The 25,074-nt window shown below is 38.0% G+C and overlaps 7 protein-coding genes across 10 annotated transcripts; all 7 read right to left on the reverse strand.

The window, feature by feature from the left end:
• Positions 1-1,723: 1,723 nt before the first annotated feature.
• On the reverse strand, positions 1,724-4,197 carry LOC120016287 (pentatricopeptide repeat-containing protein At5g39350). Its single transcript, XM_038868984.1, has one exon. The coding sequence runs from the start codon at positions 4,155-4,157 to the stop codon at positions 2,118-2,120; it is 2,040 nt and encodes a 679-aa protein (XP_038724912.1). The 5' UTR covers positions 4,158-4,197; the 3' UTR covers positions 1,724-2,117.
• A 594-nt stretch (positions 4,198-4,791) lies between these two features.
• On the reverse strand, positions 4,792-6,894 carry LOC120016417 (BAG family molecular chaperone regulator 8, chloroplastic-like). The gene is made up of 3 exons (XM_038869181.1): positions 6,193-6,894; positions 5,406-6,099; positions 4,792-5,064 (listed from the first exon to the last, which is right to left on the reverse strand). Exons 1-3 carry the CDS (start codon positions 6,787-6,789, stop codon positions 5,021-5,023), a joined length of 1,335 nt encoding a protein of 444 aa, XP_038725109.1. The 5' UTR covers positions 6,790-6,894; the 3' UTR covers positions 4,792-5,020.
• A 1,222-nt stretch (positions 6,895-8,116) lies between these two features.
• On the reverse strand, positions 8,117-12,177 carry LOC120016143. The gene is made up of 2 exons (XM_038868767.1): positions 11,675-12,177; positions 8,117-8,814 (listed from the first exon to the last, which is right to left on the reverse strand). The coding sequence occupies exons 1-2, from the start codon at positions 12,023-12,025 to the stop codon at positions 8,239-8,241; spliced, it is 927 nt and encodes a 308-aa protein (XP_038724695.1). The 5' UTR covers positions 12,026-12,177; the 3' UTR covers positions 8,117-8,238.
• A 1,062-nt stretch (positions 12,178-13,239) lies between these two features.
• LOC119980050 lies at positions 13,240-14,619 on the reverse strand. Its single transcript, XM_038822704.1, has one exon. It carries the CDS (start codon positions 14,472-14,474, stop codon positions 13,662-13,664), a length of 813 nt encoding a protein of 270 aa, XP_038678632.1. The 5' UTR covers positions 14,475-14,619; the 3' UTR covers positions 13,240-13,661.
• LOC119979904 (zinc finger protein 181-like) lies at positions 14,516-15,276 on the reverse strand. Its single transcript, XM_038822525.1, has 2 exons — positions 14,607-15,276; positions 14,516-14,523 (listed from the first exon to the last, which is right to left on the reverse strand). The coding sequence occupies exons 1-2, from the start codon at positions 15,274-15,276 to the stop codon at positions 14,516-14,518; spliced, it is 678 nt and encodes a 225-aa protein (XP_038678453.1).
• Positions 15,277-16,151: 875 nt separating this feature from the next.
• LOC120016941 lies at positions 16,152-19,664 on the reverse strand. 4 transcript variants are annotated; one of them, XM_038869951.1, is made up of 4 exons: positions 19,118-19,664; positions 18,349-18,490; positions 16,653-17,922; positions 16,152-16,538 (listed from the first exon to the last, which is right to left on the reverse strand). In XM_038869951.1, exons 2-3 carry the CDS (start codon positions 18,482-18,484, stop codon positions 16,661-16,663), a joined length of 1,398 nt encoding a protein of 465 aa, XP_038725879.1. In that variant the 5' UTR covers positions 18,485-18,490; positions 19,118-19,664; the 3' UTR covers positions 16,152-16,538; positions 16,653-16,660. The 4 variants fall into 4 exon arrangements, with proteins under 4 accessions (XP_038725879.1, XP_038725878.1, XP_038725876.1 ...); XM_038869950.1 differs by having other exon boundaries at positions 16,657-17,922; positions 19,118-19,663; XM_038869948.1 differs by having other exon boundaries at positions 16,152-17,922; positions 18,349-18,516.
• A 1,154-nt stretch (positions 19,665-20,818) lies between these two features.
• LOC120017055 (UDP-glucose 6-dehydrogenase 3-like) lies at positions 20,819-23,511 on the reverse strand. The gene is made up of 2 exons (XM_038870113.1): positions 23,447-23,511; positions 20,819-22,582 (listed from the first exon to the last, which is right to left on the reverse strand). Exon 2 carries the CDS (start codon positions 22,563-22,565, stop codon positions 21,123-21,125), a length of 1,443 nt encoding a protein of 480 aa, XP_038726041.1. The 5' UTR covers positions 22,566-22,582; positions 23,447-23,511; the 3' UTR covers positions 20,819-21,122.
• Positions 23,512-25,074: the final 1,563 nt, after the last annotated feature.

The following is a 25,074-nucleotide window of genomic DNA, read 5'->3' on the forward strand; positions in this document are numbered from 1 at the left end:
AGTTCAGTGCAACATCAAACACAAATTAATATTTGAACCGCCTACTTGCCTCATTGGTTTTTAGGGTCGTCTTCACCTTAGTCATCGATTAATTGAACGGAGATGAATGATTTCAATTGAAAACTCACATTAAATTTCCTAATGTTGACACCCATTGCCATTAAGTTATCAATACGTTTGAGAAGAGGATTTTCAAAGTGCTTATGATTTGATTTGTCACTAGAAATATTTATCAACTCGCCTGTTACTCAAATGATTGTCTTATTAGACACAAGAGTATGTGTATATGGTATTGTATAGTCAAAAGCACACGATTACATGAAAAAAAAAATAGTGAATTGAAATTATTTAATTATTTGTGAATTAACATTGAAATTTTAAAGTCATTTTCATTTCTCATCAAATAGAAAAGTCCAAACAAATTATAATGAAATGTTAGTGCCATGGAAATTGAATTGAAGCTATGGCACTATGGCAGTCAATTTATTAGTAATTGCTGGACAGCCAAGCTGAAAGGACAGTTAGTATACTGTATACTGTGTATTTGTATATCCATTATTCCATTCAACTCCGGCAGGCCTTGGAATTTTCTGGTTGGCAATTAACACATTTTTATTTATTCCCATCAAAAAGTAAATATTGAAATTTTATTTTACTCAAAATTACAAACCATAAATGACCTTTTTTTGGTCAAGTCCAAGCCCTAAATTACTAGCTAATTAATAATAATATATTCATAATTGAGAAAAATAATTAGTCTTTGCCAAAGACAGTTACCTGTCATATCCTATGTTTTAATTAAGTTGAGATTTCAATGGTAAACTCATGGCCATATATGTAATACCCGTAAATCACATGGACCGATTAAGTTCGGGGAGTTTAGTCAAACCCTATTAAAATAAATTTTATGTGCCAATAAAAGATACAAGTGCATAGAAATATTGAGTGTGTATATAAGTGCAGCTGTGCAGGACATATAAGTGCATTTTCGCATGTTTATAAGTGGCCCCATCAGAGAGAATCTCTTCATATGCAGAAGCATGTGAGTTGTTGCACTGAGTAGGAGACAGTAGGTTTAAACCCTGGTGGATGAATGAATGCTAAGGCAAATAGGAATGATTTTGCACTTGAAACTCCCACTTCTCACTTACTCTTCAATTGTCCCAATCTACTTGTTTTCATTAGTCTTAGTCAATCATTTGTCTGCAGAGGATGCAACATGGTAGGGCTACTGCTTGAAAAGCTATAGAATACGGATACACAGACAACATTTTTGGTTTTGGGAAGTGGAATACACACTTTGAGGAAAGAAAAAACAGAGGAAAAGGCCAAATTTCAACGTTGTGTATATGTTGAAGAGAGTGAATGTTTACTAAACAACTAGAGACACCGTCTGGGCAAACTTAGACAACCAATAGTTTCACCAATTCCAGTCCTTTTGGGGAACGTTCAGTTCAAATCAAAAAGGGAAGAAATATGAAATCAAAAGAATGCAAACATTAAGTGGAGATGGTTCAAGTTCATGATATGGATCAGTACATACTACATAGTGTTCCACATCAGATCATAGAGATGCACCAATATTAAAGGATCAAAATATAGACTGCATTCAGACTGAAGAACATTATTAAACAAAAGGCATGGATCTACACTAAGTATGAACATGCAACAACAAAGTTTTAGCGGAATACTGACACTACTTTGTAAAGAGGTCAATGGTTTGATCTGGTGGTGTGTCGTATATTGTATTTGTACTTGTATTCAAAAAAAGAGGTCAATGGTTTTTATGCGCAAATTATGTAGCATAGCAGGTATGACCAGTAAATCTCCTAGATGATTAATAAATACTCACAAAGTTTGAAGAAACCGCACCATCAAAGTCGCAATTCAGATAAATGAGGCATCCCACACTTTAATTTGCATGTTGGCCTTCATTGGATGATCTAAGAAGAATCTTCATCAGGTTCAATCACATTTTGTCTTCCACATGTAGTATATGCACTCTCATTTTTTTTCTTCTAGTTTTTAATCTGGCATGATCCATCTTAAAATATAATCTTCCATTTCTTAGTACACCCCAACATTGCATCCATTGTAATCAAAGTTACGAATGAAGTTCACGTATTTCTGACCTCAATCAAACTGTGGGCCAGTTCTTTTCTTAATCCTATTTCATTCATCATACGTCTAACTTTCTCTGCTTCTCTCCACCTACCCGTAGCAGAATAAATTTTTGCCATCAATATGTAATTACCAGTGTTCTCTGGTTCAAGCTCAAAAAGACATTTTGCAGCCACCTCACCTAGTTCGGCATTCTCATGTATTGCACAAGCACCAAGCAATGCACCCCAAACAGTAGGGCTAGGCTGAAATGGCATTGCTCTTATAAGACCGTATGCTTCATCCAGTCGACCAGTACGACCGAGAAGATCAACAATGCACGTGTAGTGATTATCATTAGTGCTTTTCTGGTTATCTTCGAGCATGAATTTGAACAAGGCCAGACCTTCATCCACTAAACCAGCATGGCTGCAGGCATGCAACAAAGAGGTAAAAGTAACTTCATTTGGTTTCACCCCAGATTTAATCATCTGTTCGAATAGTGAAACAGCAGTCTCTCCATGTCCATGCATTCCATATCCAGCAATTATCACACTCCATACGAAGACATCCTTAAGCTTCTCAGGGATCCCTTCAAAAATCTTGTGAGCAGAGTCTAAATTTCCACACTTAGAGTATGCATCAATCAAGCCGGTAGCAACTTCAATAATTGAAAGAAACCCAGATCTTATTAAATAACAATGTATGTTATCTGTTTGTTGCAAATTTGCAAGGGTGCCATAGGCGGGTATGAGACCATTCAAGGTAGCATCATCAGGTTCTAACTCTTCCTTTAGCATTTGCTTAAAAAGTTCTATTGCTTCTCTTGTGAGCCCCTTATGAGTGCAGCCAGCGAGAAGTGCATTCCATGGAACTATTTTCTTTCTTGTAGATTTTGAAAATACTTGGAAGCTGAGATCAACACGGTTGCATTTTGCATACATATCAATCAGTGCAGTTTCTACAGTGACCTCATGTTCAATTTTATGTCTCACTGACCAACCATGCAAGCACCTTGCGTCCTTGAAAAATTGCAAGCTAGTACAAGCAGAAAGAAGAGAAGCTAGAGTGGCAGAATTGGGTTTCACTCCTTCAAATTGCATCATCCTACATAGTTCTAATGCACTTCTCATATCATCATTTAAAATGTGTCCATTAATCATCGAAGTCCAGGTCACCACATCCCTCTCAACCTTGCTATCAAAAACTAAACGTGCTTCACCCATACAACCACACTTCACGTACATATCCACCAATGCGTTCCTCGCTGTTATTTTTTCCCACAAACCCTTTTCTTCCACCAAAGCATGAACCTTTCTACCAACCTCTACTAACTTCAAATAACCACAAATCGGCAACACTGAAACCACAGTAGAACAATCCGGGTCAATCCCCTCATCTTCCATTAAATTATAAATCCTGAGGGCCTCCTCTGCATAACCATTCTTAAAATACCCATTTATCATGGAATTCCAAGACACCACACTACGCTCCGCCATTTTATCAAAAACTTTCCTTGCCATCTCCGTCTGACGGCAATTCATATACATTGCCATCAAAGAATTCTGCACAAACGTATCCGAACCAAATCCTCCCACCAATGTCTGTCCATGGACGAGAACACCCATTTTAACAAACTTCAAGTCACTGCAAGCCTTAATAGTATACACGTATGCATAACCATCCGGGACACAATCCCGTGAACCAATCATTTCGAAGAACACTTTAATCGCCTCACAATAGAAACCACTACTGACATACAATCTTATCATAGTGTTATACAAGAACAGGGTTCGATGACGCAATTCATCGAACATCTTACGGGCAAAAGAGATGTTCCCGCATAATGCATAAGTGGCAGCGACGTTAGAGGGGAGGTAGGTGGCGTTGTTGCCTGAGAGCAGGCCTGAAGTGATGGTGTGGGCATGAACCTGCTTCGTTCTGGCGAGAGAACGAGTGGCTGCGCAGTGACGCAGGAGGGACTGGCATTGGTATGACGTCGTGGTGGTGGTTCGATGCTTTCCTGTTTTGAAGAGAGCACGTGATGGACCATTCATCAACTGTTGTTTGAAACCAACGGTTGCTTTGACGCTTCTGCTTGAGATACTCGTACACATTTGATCCACTAAGCCCAATCACATCAAATAACCTAAATATATTTATTTCCCTATTTAAGACAATAAATATGAACAACTAAAAACACATCATTCATTATATTACCTGTGTTACCTATTTTGTTTCATAATAGATAGGGGCGTAAAGGGTCTGTTACGGTCGATTTTTTTTTTTTTAATTTTGACATGAATTTAACCAATTGATTGATTATTGACGGTTATTTCGATTATCGATCGATTCTATTTAAAAATATGTATTTTTATTCAAAAATAATAGACCCATCGATTCCGTTATCGATCAATTCGCTTATATCGACAATTTTGTACCGCCCCAGGACATTAATTCCCTACATTTTGGTAACACTGTAACATAAATTATTTTTTTTTAAATAATAATTAGGGCATATTGGTGTTTTGATTTTAGTTTTGAAAATTATGAAGGCATTGCAACTTGTACAAAATACACGTATTAAGCAGTCATCAGATTGGGTGGGTCAATAATCTCCGACAGCAACAGTCATTTCAACAACGGATCGTTGGTTGGCTGAGATAATGAACTTGCAAGAGGTGAAATCCAAAGAAAAAGAATGAGAAACTACAAAACCTGCCAAAGAAAAACATTTAGTGCCCACCAAGTGAATTGTACCTATGAAGTTACAGAAAGCAGAAACCTGCTAGTAGAGAGCAGATTATCTATAAAAAAAAAAAAAAAGGGTCTACATCAGCTTCCTTTTCATTGAAAGTTCGTTTGTTCCTTCCAACCAAATTAGCCAACATGCCACCATTAGGAAACTCTGAAGGACCTGTCATTTCTCAATTATGGAGTATGATCCTGGTAGAGATAGCAATCCTTCATTTAAAGATCAAAACTGTTAGATGGTGAAAGAGGACAACATAGAACTCAAACGAATGACAAATGGGAGAAGATAAGAAAAATTAATCAGCACCAAAATTACAAGTCATATTCACTGAAACTGGGGGGTGGGGGTGAAGAATACAGGTTTCAGAAGGTTCTGCACTGGCAAAGAATAGGTCTCCCATAACACAACTATGATGGCAAAACAAATGTAATCTGAGAAGATTTATGATCTAATCAGACAGTAAAAGTTCTTCCCACAGGCCTCAATGCCGCAAAACTAAAACCAAGCCAACCACAATGTTATGGCCTACTAATTAGTTAATTATATATACCTTCTTTTCCAGCCTTCCTCTTGTTCAATAAGTCAACTCTACTGTCCATTCTTACAGGCGCTGGAGCAGAAAATGTGAAGTTCACTCCACCATTGCTATGAGGAGATCCCCCATTCTCCATGTGTGCTTTGTTGTCCACAGCCTCTTCTTCATCGGTAGAAACACTCCCATCTGCGGAAATACCTTCCCCACCTGAAACTGGTTCACAAGCATTGCCAAAAACCCTTGACAAACTCCCATTTTCAGGAAAGCTCACACTTTTTCTCACTCTAGGTTGATTCCCATTCCTCAGGATCAAAATCCCATCTCGAGTTTTGGGAATCCCAGACTTCCCATTAATGGTAGGCCTAGAGTTTTCATAATCATGATCATGATCATCTTCATCAACGACTTGTTGAAACCCGTCAAACTCCACCTCTTCCAGATCATTCTCACAAACCCTAGTAACATTACTGATCTTTTCAATTCTTTCTCTCAAATTGTCTATGATTTCCTTCTTATCAGACTGACCGCTATCACTATTAGGCTTCCTCAAATTGCTAGATTTGGTTACTTTATGCACCAATTTCACTCCTTTTCTAGACTGGAATGAAACTGCATGCCTTTTCACAGCAAACCCATCAACAAACTCTAAAAACCTAACCAATTCTCTGCTAACTGACCTCTTCCCATCTCTGATCATTGGATCCCCACCCTGAAATCAAAATCCACACACCAAAAATCCCAGATCAGAAAGGAAACTTTTACATAACTAAGGAACAAAACCAAATACCCAGAAATAACATACCTGAATGGAATCAAGTTTAAGAAGCAAATCCATGGCTTTACGATAAACAACCTCCACATTGAAATGGGCTTCATTAGAGACAGAGGATTTGAGAGAGTTGACACTCGATTTGATGAAAGCAAGCTCCTTGAGCTGCCTAAGGGTTCTTGATCTGCGAACGAGAAAGGCACGGAAGTGGACTTGAATAACCCGAGCAGCTGCATATCTTACAGGACTTGAAGGAGCATGATGAAACCCAGATATGCAAAACTGGTGGAGCGAGGATTCAAGGACATTGATTCGATCGAGAAGTGAAGAGAGAATAGACTGGGTTTGACTGTGCAGCTCTTGTTGTTTCAAGTAAGTATTTTGCTGCTGAAAGTGTTGCTTTTGGAGCTGTGGATTCTGAAGGTTATGGGGTTTTGTCTGGTATGTGGGTAGTGATTGTTGCTGCTGATGTTGCTGGAGAAGGGTGGCTATAGTTTGGAGGAGTGGATCTGCGGGCGCTTGTGGTGGTGCAAATTGGTGTTGTTGGACATAACAGTGGCTAGAACTGCAGCAACAAGTGGTGGTGGGAGGTGGGTTTGGGCAGCAGTGGTGGTGGTTATGAGATGCCATTTTTGAAGTCTGTGCGTGGAGGAAGCGTGGGCTCTGCCGCTCTGGTCTGGTGAGGGTTTTGAAAGGAAATGTGACTGAAGTTGGAAAGAGAAGAATATTGGTGATTAGGATTTGGAGGGTTCCTGGGGCTGCTGTAGTACTGCTGTAGCCCTTTTGGGCTTTAAAATATTTTTTATTTATTTTTAAAAAATTATATATGTGTAGTATTCGGTCTAACGATTCCAATGACATATTTTTTGTTCGAAACAAAAATCAAATTCATCGCGATCGAAATATCGAATGTTTTGAGTTTATATTCAACAGTTCAGAATTGTTATGTATTTTTCACGTTAAATTTGATTTTTGTTTTAAACAAAAAATATATCGTTGGAATCGTTACTCCAAATACTACACATATATAATTTTTTAAAATAAAAATAAAAATAAAAATATTTTGAAGCCCAAAAAGGGCTAGTTATTACTACAACAGCCCCCGAGAACTCGGATTTGGATGAGTTTGTGGGCCATAATCACATTGATGTGTATGTGTTCAATGTAATGATGAGTGAAACAAAAGCAAATCTTTGTTCCTCTACTTAATTTTGGTCAATGGTCATGCTCCATGTGTTCATCTAAACAAACTATTTTTCATCTTTGGGTGTGAGGGTGGAAACGATCTATCACTGTCGATTTTTGACATGAATTTAACTTACAGGTCGATTTGTCATTATCGATTATTTGGATTATCGGATGATTTTTTGATCGGTTCTTTAAGAAATTATGTAAATTTTTTTTTGAAAATAACTTACCAATAGATTTGATTATATCGATAACTTTTGTACAACAATTTCAAATTAGTTCATCTAGTTTGATTGAGCAGAACATGAAATCGAATTGAAAACTGATAGATTAAATTATTAGATTTCAGTTTTTTTAATAGAATTAATCTTTGTTTAAAAATTTTAGTAATTTAGTTTAGGTATTGTTTGGACTTTGGAGATTAAATAGTAGTGTTTTTTTTAAAAAGAAAAAAGTAATTAAGGAAGACCATAAATGAAAAGATAACAAAAGAATACAAAATTAAAGTAAATATGGTAGAAATTGAGAACCGTATAACAACAAAAAAAACACTCCAAAAGAGCAATCTTTCCAGGAGTAAAAGTTCTATACAGTCAATTACTCCTAAGATTTCTGAACTCTGAAGTCATAATTTTCTAACAAATCAGAACACTCTAATACAAAGATCAAGTGTGTGCTTGTTTAGGACCACATAAAATGATAAAAAATAAAAAAAATCAGTTTGTCAATGAGTCTCAAAATTTGCCTATCAAAGAACATCAAGCCTCTATACAGGGTAACAGGAAAATATTTCTTCTATGAACAGTATCCTCTTACAGTGATAATAAGCTATTATTTTTTCAATATATCTCAGGAATGAAAATAACAAGTAATTAACCAGGGAAAAAAATTTTATGGATTGGCAAATGATGTTAAGGTGGTACCAGTAGCCAAGCCTATCCCGGCTGCGTGTTTTTTCAGCATAGCAGCATGCTTTTGCCCTGCAATATGGTATTTGAAAACTGTCTCACTATTGCACACCACATTACAAACTGGACATGTTCTCACAGCCTCCATGGCAGCCCCACCTTCAACAACTTTCCTTCTCTTGATCTCCAAGTCCTCTACAGTGTCTGCTGCTTTCTTCTTACTCTTTCGCTTGTTTTTGCTTTTATTAGGGTTTTCTTGTGGACCAATAACTGGATTATTTGATACTGCTGAAGCAATGGGAGGAGGGGCACTGGCTATCAGCAATTTCTCCACGTTCTTCTTATGCTTTTTCCCCAATTTATGCTGGTCAAGCACGTCCTTACTGTTACAGTCAACCTTGCAAATTTCACAGTATGCAGACTGCACAATTTTTGCCTTCTTTAATTGTTTCTTCCAATGGCTGGTTTTACCAGACTGAACCGTAAGATTGCCCCACAAGGTGGAGCTAGGTTTTCCAATAGTCGACTGTTCAATTCCGTTAAGAGGCGTTGTAACACCCTGCGTATATAACAGGACAATTTTGTGAATGCACAACAATATTACAAAAGATGAAACATAAAAAAGATTCGACATATTAATACATCAATAATGGTTCTCTTTCTCTGTTCTTTGAAGTCACATTTCCTTCCCTATTGAGCTAGAAAACCGATCCCCTGACAAAAGCCAGAGGTTTGAGCTCACAAGTAACTTAAAATCATCCACTCTCACAGTCAAAGATGCACTACAAAGAGTTTTACATTCACAACTTATGACCCGAAACTGTAATGTGACAAAAAAACGTCAATAAGTTTTATCCCTGGAGTTTAACTATCATCTTCCATCAATAACATGTTTCCTGCACCACCACAACCCTAATATTTAAACTTAATTTTCTCTAGATCAGATTTGATACAAGAATCAATAACTACTAGAAATTACAGAACCACAAGCAAGAAACAAGGTGAAAATATATCATCATATTCGTCTGTACAAGTAATTTCACCAACATAGGACAATCAAAACATATAATGAGTGCACACATCTCCAACTTACCAGGCCAGTAATGTATGCAAGCAAAGTCATAAATATGGCGGTGCTAGCATAACAGATATTTTACATTTTCGTGGGTTGGAACTTGGAAGCATAAACCAAGATCTTTGTGCAGTGGATTTGATTTTAAAGAAATTAATATGATGAATATTGGACGTTATGCTCACTTTAAAGTAACATTGGCAGTGAATATAGTATATGAAACTTGGAAAGATTCTTTGTAGGCAGTATTCTCCATCACCTTCCTTTTCCTCGTTAAAAAATAAAAATTTTGACTATTAGCGTGAGAGAGGACTCCAACCTTGTATGGCTCAAGTCCTAAGAAGTAGACTACCACCAGGCCAATTGCTCCTTTTAATAAAAGGATGATCCGCAAAGCAAGCCAACCATCTAATTCTCAGGTTTCCACCCGGAAATCATGGGTTTAATAAAATTGGTAAGAAACAACATTTTGAAGAACATTGATGGCTTACTAAATCCCATGAAAGCACCCTTACCCCTACCAAAATTACAAAAAAAAAGTAAGCAAAGATACGTTTTGAACCCATGCATGTGGGTTGATGCTCAGAGGCCTACCACTACAAGTAACGCAGCACATTTTCTTTAAATGCTAATGCTTGAATCGTGTTCTAATGTAAATTTAATAGCTAGTGAATAAGAGAAAGGCTAAAAGTGCAACCCTATCAATAAAAAACCAATGAGTATGATTCATGGTCAAAAGTTAGAAGATTGACCTCATACCACAGGGTGTCTCTTCCGCATAGATTTATTTCAAAATATAAGAGTGTTTCTCCAAATTTAGTTTTAAATCTTTTAGCAACAATAAAGATACAAACTATAAATACTAATCATCCAAAATACAAAGGTCAGCACCTCATCCAAACTAGCATGCCCAAGATTATATTTTGGTGGGACCAACATGAGACAATCACCTTTTATTTCAAATAATGATACATCTCCCCCCTTCATTTACATTTGGTGCATGAAGATTGAAGAATCAAGCCAAAAATACAAAATTTAAAATCATGCAAAGTTTGATCACTTGGAGAGAGGATTGAACAGACATCATTGGCTCCGAATTGTGGTTTGCATCCACAATCCATCCACCAGCTCAAAAGCAACAGTTTGTTTAAAAGGGAACAAATTTGATTTTAATTCATATAACAGTGCTTTACTGAGGACAATTTAACAAAATACCAAACAAACAGATAGAAAAACATGTGAAAAAACCCCAAAAAATGAAATACCTAGCAGTCTCAAAAGGCAAGAAGGGAAATGATGAGAACAACAATAGCCAATCCCAACATCCAGCAGCTTTCCTCTTTTAAAGAATTTTATTTTGTTATTTATCTTCATACTTTGGTTTATCTCAAGGAAACCAACAAATGATCATAGTTTGTGGATTAGAGGTTACGGGTCAGCAAGAAGCAATGGTGGAACTACACTAGTCATATACAATGAAACTTAAGAAGCACTGTTTCCATCTAAAGCAATCCACTGGTACCCGAACATATCAAAAAAAAGTTCGATGGCATGCAAGCACAAGTGTTACAATGCAACCTTTCCTCAGCTTTCGATGATTCCCTGTATTTCACATGATTGAAATAAGAACTTACAAAGCAACTCCTCAACTTCAGTTTGGATAAGTTATAACCAGGAATGAAAAAAAAAAAAAAAAAAAAAAAAACTTGAGCACCGTTAAATCCAACCACCTTGACATGCTTAGTAGGATAATAAAATTCTAACGGAGTAATTTGACCTCTCCCTGTCCCTTTTTGTTCCAATTTTATCACCAGCATACACATGGCTTTATTGGCATATCTTTCATTGCCTTTTGTCTCACTTAGCTTGATTTGGAAACTGTAAAATTCTTTTTCTCTGATATACATTTCTTTCAGGACAGTTCTTAGACATTCACAAGGAGCTTCAGTGTTCACAAAAATTCAATTGTAAGTTCATTTGTTTACGTATCTGCTCACAAATTTGAAAACCAGTTGTCATGATTCTAGGCGGCTGCTATGAATCCAACACTTCATGACTCACAATATCATACAACTGAAAGCAGGAAATTTTATGAACGCAACATCCCCAATCTTATGCCTCCAATAATTCAAGTTACTATAAATTGAAAGGCACTGGCAATCCAAAAATCTTTTCATGATTCAAAACCTTTAACCCTTCCCACTACCAAAATTAGTTCATAACCAGACGTACCCTCGATTCCATTACTAGCCACTAAATTATATTTCATTCACCAATCCAAAATTAAGACGCAATAACAAGAAAACTTAAAATTCAAAACCTAAAAGAAAAGGAACCAATCGCTTACAACTGTGCCTCCCAATGCAGCTGGGTCGGAGACACACTGCCGGACGGCCTCATTAGCTGCCCAATTTTGTAAATTGGGATCGTAGTAGTACCCAAACGCCGCGTCGTAGGTGCCATGATGAAGGGCATGCGTGTAAGAGCTGACGGCGGCAGAAGCGTCAACTGCAACTGTGGGTATCGTTGCGGGTTGAGCGTAAAATTGATGAGAATTAGGGTTTTGAGATACTTGGAGCGTAGGGTAATATAAGTTGCTGTAATTGGAAGAGTATTGGTCAATCGTTGCTGCTGGAGGGTTTGATTGCATTCCAGGCAGATTGTTTGCTTGCGTTCCAGGAATATTACTGTAGTCCATGGTTAATTCATAGACTCAGATAGAGAAGTCTCTACAGACTACGTAATTCATTCCTGTTGTTGCAGAGGCACAAGGAATTGGGAACGGAGAAGGATAATCAGAACTCGTTAATGGGCTCCGGCGACTCGATTCCTCGGGACAACGAATGGCATGGATGGGCCGAACATTGGACAATTTGAAAGCCACTTTAAGGAGTACGTGGACTTAATACTTGGGTCCTGGACCTTGAGTCACTCAGGCCAGCCTGTAGGCTCTATGGGCCGAAGATCGGAGGGTTTCGAAAGCCCACTAAGAAATATTGTGGTGTATTTAACCGCTCCCCTTTGTTTTGTTCCCCTAACTTCTTTTTATTTTTAAAAAAATACCACGGACAATTTTACTTGTGATTGGAATCGAACTTTCGACACACATATATCTAACCCAATCAATTTTCAACCAAGTTAACTCTCGTTGGTTTTTGTTAGATAGGGAAAATTCACCAAGAATGTTTGAGTTGGCTAAAAATAAAAGACCTAAATGATGAAGACGGATTGCATCCTTTTTTCTTCTTTTTTTCTTGATTAATGGCCAATCCATCTGCTCTAGCAATGATATCTTGGAGAAGCAATAATGTTTGTTGTTTGTATATGTTTGCTGAAAGTGGCAGGTGAACATCAGTCAAAGCGGGGAGCAGAAGTAAGGTTAGTTTCAATTTCCTGAAAGCTACCCCTGAGCCCCATTTCAGTTGCATTGTTCATTTTGATACACGCTGGCGATAAGTCAGATTGAGCCGAATTCCATGTGGAAGAAATGAAGCTCCTAATCCCTCCCTGGAATTGGGTAGGCCGACGGAACCAGGAAAATCACATGTACATACTCTCTGTTGGTTCAAACTCCCGACCCTTAGCCTCATCCGCCTTAAACCAAGAGATATAACCAACTAAGCTATTGCTCCGTGGTTGACTCCATTACCCTCTCATCATATCAAGCACACTACAGGAGGGTCATTCCACCATGTTAACTAGGATCAACCATCTGAAAGTCATATTTGAGTTGAAAGAAGCTAACAACAACCAAGCAGTAAATGGCTTATGTATGGATCTCTAAGCAAGTAGACAGCAAGAAAGGACATAACATCTGCAATATGTATCAGCCATCAAGCTTTCTTAGTTGTCGTGGAGAGTATCTGACCTGATGCTAAATGAAGATTCTGAAACCATGTCAAGCACCATTCAACTAAAGCCGATCACCATTACAGTTCTGATATCAACATGTAGACCAAAGCAATGACTCACTAACACAGGGAACTCCAGCAAGAATCAGAAACTATATTCTGCACAAATGGTCCTATTGATACATTGGATGAGAACTTCAGTTGCAAATTAACCCACTACAATACAGAGTTACTGAAAATATCAGTGGAAGTCTGTTGCAACAATCAAAATTCTTCAAACTAAAACAAGAGAGTAAAATGAAAAGGTAACTGTGTGTAGCTACAAGCCAAAAAAAAATGAAGTTTTATCTGTGAACAGAAATTCTACCTCAGAAATTCATTGGACTTCAACCTGAACTAAATCCCCCTTGTCATCTGTACACCGCGTAGCTCCATACTCCATAGAAGCTATATATGCATCACTTCTTCAACGTTGTCCGAAGATTACGGGCTCATCCTTGAGGTTGTTTCCTTGCCAACATTGTCACTGGCCTCCTCCTGAAGCATGGCCGACATATTAAGGTCCAACATACTGGACATATCAGACAGGTCTTGCTTCTTTTGAGCTATCTGTTCTTCACTAGTCCTTGAATTCTTAGCAGAATGAGCTCTCTTGTGGCCTCCTAGAGCTTGGCCTGATGCAAACTCCTTAAAGCATATTGGACACTTGTGAACCTTATTATCCACTGACCCATTATTCATCACAATCACACCATCCATCTCTTGCTCCATTGAATTATCAATGCCTTCGAGTTCAGTGAGCTTGGCGTTCACATAAGGTTCAGGCACACAGTCATCATGACCGTTCCCTGAGCAGTTATCTACCTCCAATGCAACAGTGCTTTTTGGCCTTCGATGGTGGGTTTGGTGACCTCCAAGTGCCTGGTGAGAACGAAACCTCTTATCGCAGTAATTGCACTGAAATTCACCCCTCTTTGCTGAATCATCTAAGACCTCAGAATCTGGAGAAAGACATTGAATCTTGCTGCAAGAATTTTTCCCCAATTTCATGGATTCCAAACCAGTAACATTCAAATCAACATCTTCCATCAACTGGTCACTAGATTCAACTGTACTGGAGCTGCATTTGATTCCATCATGAATTTCTTTCTCAACCTCAGCTTCACATGACGCAAATTCAGATTCATCATACAGATTGGGATCTGATTTCTCTACTCTTTGTTTCTTCATTTTAAGATGCCTAACACCATCAAAAACAACATCAACCTCAGCATGACAGAAATTCAGATTCATCATACAGCTTGGGATCTGATTTCTCTACTCTTTGTTTCTTCATTTTAGGATGCTTAACACCATCAAAAACAACATTTCCATCCATTGCAATTTGCTTAAGCTCAAAAGACTCAGAATTGTAATCTTTTAACTCACAAGCCGAATTGGATTCATCCCAATCGTGTAAACCCATGGACATCAACATCAAACACTTAGCCGCGTCTTCCACATCGTCCACAGTTTCAGTAATAGAAGATGATCCATTCAAGCTAGATAAGGACGAATTCAAGCTGATCTTGGATCGCACTTTACTTGATCTCATTCTTCTTCTCACCAGATTCAGAGTCTCAGTCTCCGATAAGCTCTCCACAAGAAGATTGCATCTTGAACTGGTTCCTGTCTCTTTGGAGACTGTAAGATTCTCCTTGTGCATCCTCATGTGGCCAGTGAGAGCTCTTGATGACAGAAACCCTTTGCCACAATCTTCGCAGTGAATCTTTTTCTTTTGGTTGCAATGCCTCAAATGACCGAACAAAGCCCTCTGTGATTTAAACTCTCTGCCACACATTCCGCAAACCCTTTCTTGAACTGACGGTGCAGTGCTGTTCAAGCTTTTGAATTTCGAAAATTTTGTTGGGTTAGCTCTCAAGCCATGATCAGAATTCTCATTGACCTCAAAGCCCATTTTGCAATTATTCAGTTTCACCTCTTCTTTGACAGGATTCAGAGCCGCATGACTCTTCATGTGACCCCCCAATACCATTCCACTTGAGAAACTTCTCTTGCACAACCTGCAAACGTGCTTCTGTGCTTGATCTTGTTCCATTCTACTTGAACCCCCAATCAAAAAAGAGAAGAAGGAAGCAAGACGACAATACCCAGGAAAAAAAATAAACCACAACTGTCTTGGCAAATGATTAGTATTTTTCTTTCACAGTCCGGCGAAAACAGAAAAAAAGGAAGTTCAAAGAAAAGGTGTCGGCGAAGACCCACAGCATAAAGAACCAAAATTCAGGTAAAATTCGAGGTACTCCATGTTCGGTTTTGTATTTTGATAAGCAAAAACAAGATCTGGGGCCGGTACAAAACCCGAATAGCCAGTGGGTCTCTGCTTTATTCGCTCTATTTGAGATTACGTGAACTGTGAAAGAAAGACATGAGAGCGTACTATTTGCTGATACTAATGAGCACGAATGGTAACAAATGAAAGACAACAGAGAGGGGATCTGTTTCTCTGTCTAAAGAAAACCCTCTCTTTCCAAGGTTGATGCCATTTATGGAAGGAGTCCTTGCATGAAAGCAGAGCTATATAGGAGTGGGCCACTTGCTCTCATGTATAACTGCTACAGTCCATCGAATATACTCTCTTGGGCAAAATCGTAATTGTATGACAATAGAGAATGGCAAAAGAAAATGTCAGATATATACAATAAAAATTATAAACCTTTCGATAGTATGACCATCCAACGGTCTTGATTCCTCCATATCAAGAGAGTTCCAGTACTTGCAGGGATCAATTAACAATTGCTTTCAAGGACAATGTAGATTGCCATGTGAAATGGCAGTCCTGTTGAGGTCCTTTTGCCATCATTCCATTTGTTGTTCATGTGATTGTTTTGGTTATTATTCTTCCAGTAGCTCTGGTTTTGGGGACACCAGAAACTGGGTTTCTTTCTCCAAGGGAAAAATACCAAGCAAGAGTGGCTAAAATCTAAATGTTACATTTCTAAAATGGTCATACCAGCTTAATGAACTTAAAGTCAGTACAGATTACAGACGAATCCAAACACAAAAAACTACAGAAAATGTATACAAATAAATAGAGAACAAAATTTCGCATCAAGTAACAAACATTACCAACACAAAAAAATACAATTTGAGACTCCGCTGAACAACCCGCCTTCAACCCGGTTGACATGGGCTGCTCTCTTTATTTTCCTGAGCAGACTCATTCCTACACATCTACAGGATTTTATTTTTGTCTAACAGAACAATCAGACACTCAAAAGGCCTTCCATTCGCTAAATTCACCAGCCGCAACAACTTAGTTTTGCTAGTATCAGCACTAAAATTTCCCTCTGTAATTCTCTACATTCCACAAGCAATCAGTAACAATATCAGCTCCTTTCACATGTCACATTAACATCCAAACATCTAACTTTAACAAAATTTACAAACGAACCAGAACAAATATGTACTCACCCACCGTATCACTCCTGATCAAACTGTTTTGCATCAGTCCCTATGTCAGGAGCTCCGCAGCAATCAACCTTGTCTTGCTGAAACTCAAATGAAGTGCATGAGTCATCTTCAATATAATTATTATCGCCATTGCTTCGTTTAAAATTACCAAAATGCTGACAGCCATCATCACCCGCAGAAACCCCAACATGTGAAACTGAAATATCTTCAACATCTCCCTCGTAGTCTTCATCATATGCGATTCGATGAGCACCAATATCAGCACCGTCATTAGAAGTTTCATTTTCATCATTCACTTCAAACTTTCCATGGCAATGCCCCACAGGGTCCTGCAAAGCGGGAGAATCAATAATAGTTGGAGATTCCACTATTGAGTCTTCGTCTTCTTCCATTACTCCAACGACACTTAATTGCCACTCATCATTATCACTATCGATGTTTTGTGGGTCAAATCGGTTCTGTTCAGCACGTTTCCGAAGCATAAAGACATTGAAATAATAGCTGACCATATCCTTCTTTGTTCGGGAAGGAAAAACAGCAGAGAAATGGTCCCAAAAGTTCTTGCCTAGAGATTCTGGATTAGAAAGGACAACCTCATGGAATCTTTCCTCTTCCTCTACAGTCCATTTCTTCGTAACCTCGTCCCCCATATCACAAAAACCTAGTTCCCCAAATATATCAGATCCAAGATTCTCCCTGAGTTTCAGTCTTGCTTCCATGACGTGTTGTCCCACACATCTGATAGAACCCCTATCAGTGCACTTACAATCACTTTTTGTCTCCCCATCTTGAGGGTAACATCTTGCTGATGCTTCCAGTTCAGGCATAGGAATGATACAATTACCCATCAGCTTCTCCATGCTACCATCATCATCATCATCATTATCAAGCGCTTGTGCAACAGGACCTTGAGGATCTGATCCATCCAACTTGTCAGAGGAGCTAGTCCAACCCTGTGGGCGCCACTCTGGAACATAAGCTTGATGCTCTGGTCCAATAGAAATCTGAGGAGGATGATCAATAACAGATGAAAGGATCTCATCCGACTGAATTAAAGCCTTTAGTTTGTCTCCATGTTCCAAAAATTCTGGAAAAAATGATAGACGAAATGTTGCATCTGACTTAGGAACTCTGTTATTAACCACAAAGAAATGAGGAATACAGGCAGAAGAACTATTGTCAAATTCCCTGTCAGTCGCATTTGAAATTGTAGGAACTGAGGCACTTCCCAGCCTCCCTTCATCTTGAACCTTAGTATAGAAGTCCACACCTGCATAATCTCCGGGTTGAAATTTGGTCAATTGTTTGAAGAATAAATAGAGTATACGAGTACGACTACATAAACTATGGAATGAAAGTCTGAGTGAACATATTAATATGCAACGTATCTTTAAGAGTTCATTGCGCTGTTAAACTGTGAACTTCAAACGACCCCAAGAAAGTCAGCATTGTTCATGCTAATCAAGTATAAAGTCAAATAAATGTTACTTCCCACGTTTTATGTATGTTAAGATAAATTGAACTCACACTTCAAGAAAGTCTGTAAAGGATTATTTAATAGAGAGGAAACATGATCAAAAGGAACAAAACAGAAGCATTTTCTATCGTCAAAAAATTAAAGGAAAGAACGGAAACTCATGGCTCAATGCACCACCACCTAGTTCTTCTACATTAGTGGCACTATCACCTATATTACCTGATGCTTGACCTTCATGGGGTGCATCACTAGAAGGGATAGTTGAACCAAGCTGACCGGGATGCTCCCCTAGTCTTGCGTACTTACAAACAACATCAAGAGAATTATCGTCACCAAAAGGCCGCTTGTGAACCATACTCACCTGCAGCTCAGGGGAAATAATATCACCTAAATGAAACATGGAAGATGCACCAAAAGAATGGGGATTTAATTCAAAACTTCGATTTTGAAACAGAGTTTATGTGGAACAAGCAAACTAAACTAACTACTAAAAAACATCAGTTTTACACCTCCGAAATCATAAGGAGAAACAATGTATCATCCCATGTAACACCTCCTCACCCCCACCCCATGCGGCTGGCTGGTTCCAAGCATGCAGCAGCCATTGACATGGATTCTTAACCTCATAAAGTCCAATTTAAACTATTTTTAAATCTGAAAGAAAACGGAATATCATATTTTAAAGAAAAGCTTCGGATGGATAGAAGTCATTGTCATTGATAAGACCAAGTACCCATTTCCATACTTACTAAAGCTACTAGAAAGGTCAGCTAACACTCATCTAAATTCTAAAGAACCATTTTAAATGTGCCATATTAACACAGTCAAAAATAGATAAACTAAACAAATGTGCCTAATTTGTTATGTAACTATCTATCTAAGCAACCACCAAGAAAAAAGTAAGACTTACTTATTGAACAGTAATCTATCTAAGCAACCACCAAGAGAGTTCAATTTTATATAATGAGCTACATGAACTTGTCCTTACCCGCGAAATCGTCGCCGAGAAATTGATAGATAGCACAGAATGGACGAAAACGATGATGCCAAAGAATCCAAACTTGTCTCCGGCGGAAAAAATTAGAGCATACAAGAATTGTTGAAAGAAAGGAAGAAATTCCAAAAATATAAATGGTCACAATAAATCGTCAAAATTTTAAAAGAACAAAAAAAATAATCACCCACCCAGATCGAATTGGACGAAAGTAGATAAAGATAAAATCTTATATTGAAGATCAAACTACTAAACCCCTCTCGAAATCGAAGACCCTCAAAAAGATCTTCGAAGCCCTAATCCAATAACCGAATCCGGCCACAATGAGGAAAAAAAATTTCGAATCGATCAATAGAGAATAGATCAAATTGAAAGAATAACAGATGGAATTAAGGATCTGGATAAGAGATCTGATTTTGGATCAAAATGAACAAGATTTGCGAAAGAAATTATGGCCGGACACGGGTAAAGTTAGGGCACCATTTATAAAAACTTTCGAAAAGGGAGGTGTTGGGTGATCCGAAGATGGGAACAGTTTTGGCCCTCAAAGGTGAAATTTCTGAATAAAGGCAAGATTTTGTAGAGAATTACAGCATATGCCACCGGTGGGCGGGGATTAGCGGTCGCAAAAAATTCGTTCCAGCCTTCCGGGTCGAACAACAAGAAGTATTTATGAAATATTTACATGTTCAGTTCTTAATTCGGATTAAATTTCAGACATACTTAATTGATGAAACCCATATTGATTTAAAATCGGACAAGTAAAGCAAGCAACAACCTAATTCGGGTTAGGTTCTGGATGAGTAAATTTGACAATATTTATGTGTTTGAACTCATTATAAACCAAACAAAATTTTTGTGTTTTGATCCGGATTTCGGACATATAACTTGTGTTCAAACTTAATTTAATCTGAATTAGACAAATTCAATCATTCGAATTAGAAAGAGTTTTGTCACCCCTAAATGTGATCATGGAATCCACCACTTCGTAGTGTTATACAAATCCGGTTGTCCTGTAAGAACATTTGATAGGAGAACCATTTTTACTATGATGACACGTGGATGAATATATAAGGTTTAATGTGTCAGACTAATTATTATGTAACATCATATATTCAGGAACATTTTCATTTTTTTTTTAGTACAAGTACATATACAATATACGACACATCACCATATCAAACCTATGAAAATCAAGTACATATACAATATACGACACATCACCATATCAAACCTATGAAAATATAGGTGTCAACAGGCTTCACACAAGAGGCACAAACCAAGTCCACGCAGGGGCACAAACCAAGCCCACACACCTCCTTATAAATATTCAAGAGGAGGTGAGACTAGAACCCACGACCTTAGTCAGTGACATGTAAAGTCATATTAAAAAATACTTTTGAGTGAAATAAGTATTATATATGTTAGGGATTACTTTAGCACTTGCATCTATATATGTAAACCTACATGTAAAATAATGTAAATAACTAAAGTAGGAGAACTGGCAAAATTCAGATCAAAGAGATCTTAAAAACAAAATTAAGATCGAGACACAAATCTAGACATCAAATAGCAGTATTGCAACATTACTTATTATTTATAATCAGATAGGCATCAGAACTACTTCGCGACCATGTCTCGAAAAAGGAAAATAGGACACAAAAAGCTAAGATAAACCAAAAGGTGAAGCCAGGGTTGAAACACCAGATAATAAAACCATGCTCATTGTCATTGTTGCTTGTATTCAACATATAATAAAGGATCCTACATTGAGTAAACAAAATTCGGATGGCATTTTCTAAGAATAAAGTAACAGGCAGAGGCTGATCTAGTCAAATACAATCTAAGGTAAAACATAGTTTTCTCCTAGGATGACCACATGAGAAGAAAGGCAAAATATGATTGAAAAGTAAAAACATTAATATAGTAAAAAAATAAAAATGACTGCCTCGGACTATGATTGGTTTACCACAATGAAAGTGATCGACCGGCTTTCTTTTTATGCCAAAGCAGGCATGTCCTTGAGCCATGCATCTAATGGCTTGCCAATTGAGTACACAATGAAACCAATCTTCCTCAGCTCTTCCACATTGACAACGTTCCTGCCATCAAATATGAAGGCTGGCTTCTGCATGTTGTCATATATGCGCTTGTAATCGAGAGTCTTGAACTCATCCCACTCGGTAAGAATGCAAATTCCATGGGCATCTTTGGTTGCTTGATAGGCATCCCAAACAACGGCCACCTGTTTCACTGTGGCGGGACTCATGGGCTGGAGATGAAGAGGATGATCCCAATCAAACTTGTTCATTGTAAGGTCCCTCTGGATCTGGTCTTCAGTGACCTGTGGATCATAGATGCTCAACCACGCTTTGTCTCCCAACAGCCCTACACACACATCAATGGCAGGTGTCTCTCTAGTATCTCCAGTATCCTTCTTGAAGGCAAACCCTAGAATTGCAATCTTCTTACTCGAAACTGTGTTAAACATAGAGGAGACAATGCGGTTCACAAATCGGCTCTTCTGATAATCGTTGATCCTGATGACTTGTTTCCAGTATTCCGCCACGTCTGGAAGGCCATTGCACTCACAAATGTAAACCAGATTCAAAATATCTTTCTGGAAGCATGACCCACCAAAACCAACACTAGCATTCAAGAATTTTGGTCCAATCCTTGAATCCTTACCAACGGCATACGAAACCTGACTAACATCAGCACCAGTTGCCTCACATAGAGCTGACATGGCATTGACAGAGGAGATCCTCTGCGCCAAAAAGGCATTGGCAGCTAGCTTGGACAGCTCTGCAGACCAAAGATTGGTTGTTAGAATCCTGTCGTCAGGAACCCAATGAGCATATACATCCTTCAATGCCTTGACAGCCTCTTGACCTTCTGGAGTTTCCCTGCCTCCAATAAGGACTCGATCGGGTTCAAACAGATCTTGGATTGCAGTTCCCTCAGCAAGGAACTCCGGGTTAGAGAGGATCTGAAACTTGATACCCTTGCTATTGTGTGTCAGAATTTTTTCAATTGCTTCAGCTGTTTTGACAGGGACAGTTGATTTCTCAACCACTATTTTGCTTGATTTTGATACATCTGCTATCATGCGGGCTGCACTTTCCCAGTATGTTAGATCTGCAGCCTTGCCAGCTCCAAGGCCTCTGGTTTTGGTTGGGGTGTTGACAGAAACAAAGACTATATCTGCCTCTGAGACATGTTTCTCCACATCTGTGCTGAAGAAGAGATTCCTCCCTCGACACTCCTTCACCACACCATTAAGCCCTGGCTCATAGATTGGGAGCTGGTCACTGTTCCAAGCTGTGATCCGAGGAACAGAGATATCAACGACAGCGACTTCAATGTCTGGGCACTTGTATGCAATGACTGCCATAGTTGGCCCTCCAACATATCCAGCTCCAATGCAACAGATCTTCACCATTTTGTTTTACAAACAAGCTGAATCAAGAGAAGTGCATACATGTGAGATAAGGACAAAAGGAACCAAACCCAATTTTATAGATTTCATCATAGCAAGCAACCAGTTTCCTAATTGGAATTTGCAGAACAATCTCATGAAGATAACAAAAACATTGTTATGGCATTAACTATAACTATGATTTCTTCAACCATGAAAATGAATGAGAAAATTTCCACACGATTTGTTCCTTTCACACACTTGAGAGAGACAAGCTAATGCCTATGATATATGTATTGGAATGAACATGCAGCTTAAATTTATGTATTCCAAGTAAACCTAAAATGGTAAAAATTGAGGAAAAAAAAGAAGCTTGATTTGCTATGAAAGAATTCACATTTGGAAACAATTTCAGCTAAAAAAAAATTCCTCAATCAAATATAGAAACATTTCCTTCATTCAAGTAAAACAGTGAATGAACCAGGAAAAATTGCCAATAAGCTCACGAAGTCCTCACATCGACCAAGGGAACACATACATAATCACACAGAAAGTATCAGAAATGCATTCCAGCCAAATCGAAACAGAAGAAAAAAAAATTCCCAAGAAGCTCACAGATCTAGCATAATTAAAACAGAATCATCAATAGATCTAGCAATTCCAACTGATGCACGTGAAAAAATGCCATTGAATTGCGGACAAACAATCACTATCCCAACCATATCAACTTTCACGCTCGCGGGATTTAAAACCAAACATCAATAAGATCACCGACAAAATTGCATGACAAAATCCTGTATCACTTGCGTCCAAAGAACAAGAACAAGTAGAATAATCGTGAATCAGTGAACCAAACACAAGAAGAAACCATGAAGGCAAGGAGAGATTGGACTGTATGTATGCACCTTGTCTTGCTTTTCTCTGTCTCTTCAATGATCAAAATTGTGAGAAGACGCTCCTTGTTTTGTGCATAAAGAGGGCGGGTTGGGGGTTTAAATAGCTACGCAAATCCGAGATCTGCCCCTCCAAGTTTCCTTTAATTCCTTTGTTATCCACATTTTTAGTCTCCATTATTCCGCAGTTAGGGAGACCAGCGAGGGTAGGATAGTAAAATCGACTAGAGAACTGCAAGGTAGATCATAGGGTATGAATTTACGGTGTTACCCTTCTACGGTGAGGAGAAATCAAAATAGAGTCGAATTTAACGCGTATATAGAATGGACAGGAAGGTATTTGTAATGGACTTAAATGCTCCGAACCGACAGAAACAGGATATAAAATAAAAATCAGAATAAAATGAGATTATTTTATATTTTTTATGTAAAAAAAAAAAAAAAGAATGTTGGTGTCGTTTATTATATTTAATCTGGTTTCTAATATAATTAAAATATATTTGATTTGGTTAGTTGACCTGACTGACCATGACGATGCTTACGAAAGTGAAGAGTTGTTTGCTGCATAAATAAAATTAAAAAAAAGAAAAGAAAAGAAAGAAAAGAGTTACTTGCTTTGCTTGGAAAAAAAAGGAACATTTATGTGCTTTTTATTTCTTAAATTTAATTTCTTATAGTCAAAGGAAATAAGTGGTTTTACATACAGAAGCAATCGTGTCGTGCTGGTTTAAGTAAAGACTAAACAAGATAGCAGTCCAAATTATGGTAAAAGTCTAGTATAGAAGAAATGATATGAATGGGCCTTTGAATGAAACAACACTTGTCCTAACCCATCACAACAACTATGCAAGTTACATGAGTTAGACTCTTGAATGATATCATTTTTGTTCTTTGTATATGTCACCTTAATGAGGCTAAGCTCCAGTTGGGCTCGTATATTATTAGATGGGGCGTCCCTCTTGTAAGTCGGTTTGTAAGGAGAAATATTGGGTCCCACATATTCCAGAGAAGACTATGCGATCAATCAAATCCAAGTGCTCCACGTACATCTACGTAGTTCGTTTGGAAACCCATCCCCATAAATTTGGTAACAAAATTTCCATATTTCACTCTTTTAATGAACTTAGGCTCCGTTTAGAACTCCTTATGGGATAGTATAATTTTCCTATCCAATGTATAATTTAATCCCTATAAAAATTGACATATAATTTAATCATATCCGGTGTTTGGAAATAATATGATATTAGACTTGTATAGTATAAGATTTGTGGTAATATGTCTAGATTACCCCCAATTAAAGTGAGAGTCTTTTTTGTCATTTGACATCTTATTTTTTATATTAAGCACTCCGTATAAAATCAAAACGAGTTAGATGTGTTTTAATATTATGCACCGGCATCGTATAAGAACCACTTTTGTATTAAGTTATACTATCTCGAGTAGCCCAACTTCATCAGGCCATTCTCCTCCATTGAAGATGTTAGATGTCTCAAACCTCAAATCGCGCTCACTTGGTTGGTTCTATGGAGCGTGGGGCTACTAGTTTTTTGGTGAAGAGGGCTTGGCGTGTCGACGTCTGCTACAGTGGGTTTCGCAGACGATGTTGATGTTTAGGAGTAGGACGATTTCTAAGATCTAAA

Source organism: Tripterygium wilfordii, chromosome 15 (genome assembly GCF_013401445.1).
Source record: "Tripterygium wilfordii isolate XIE 37 chromosome 15, ASM1340144v1, whole genome shotgun sequence".
Lineage (NCBI taxonomy): Eukaryota > Viridiplantae > Streptophyta > Magnoliopsida > Celastrales > Celastraceae > Tripterygium > Tripterygium wilfordii.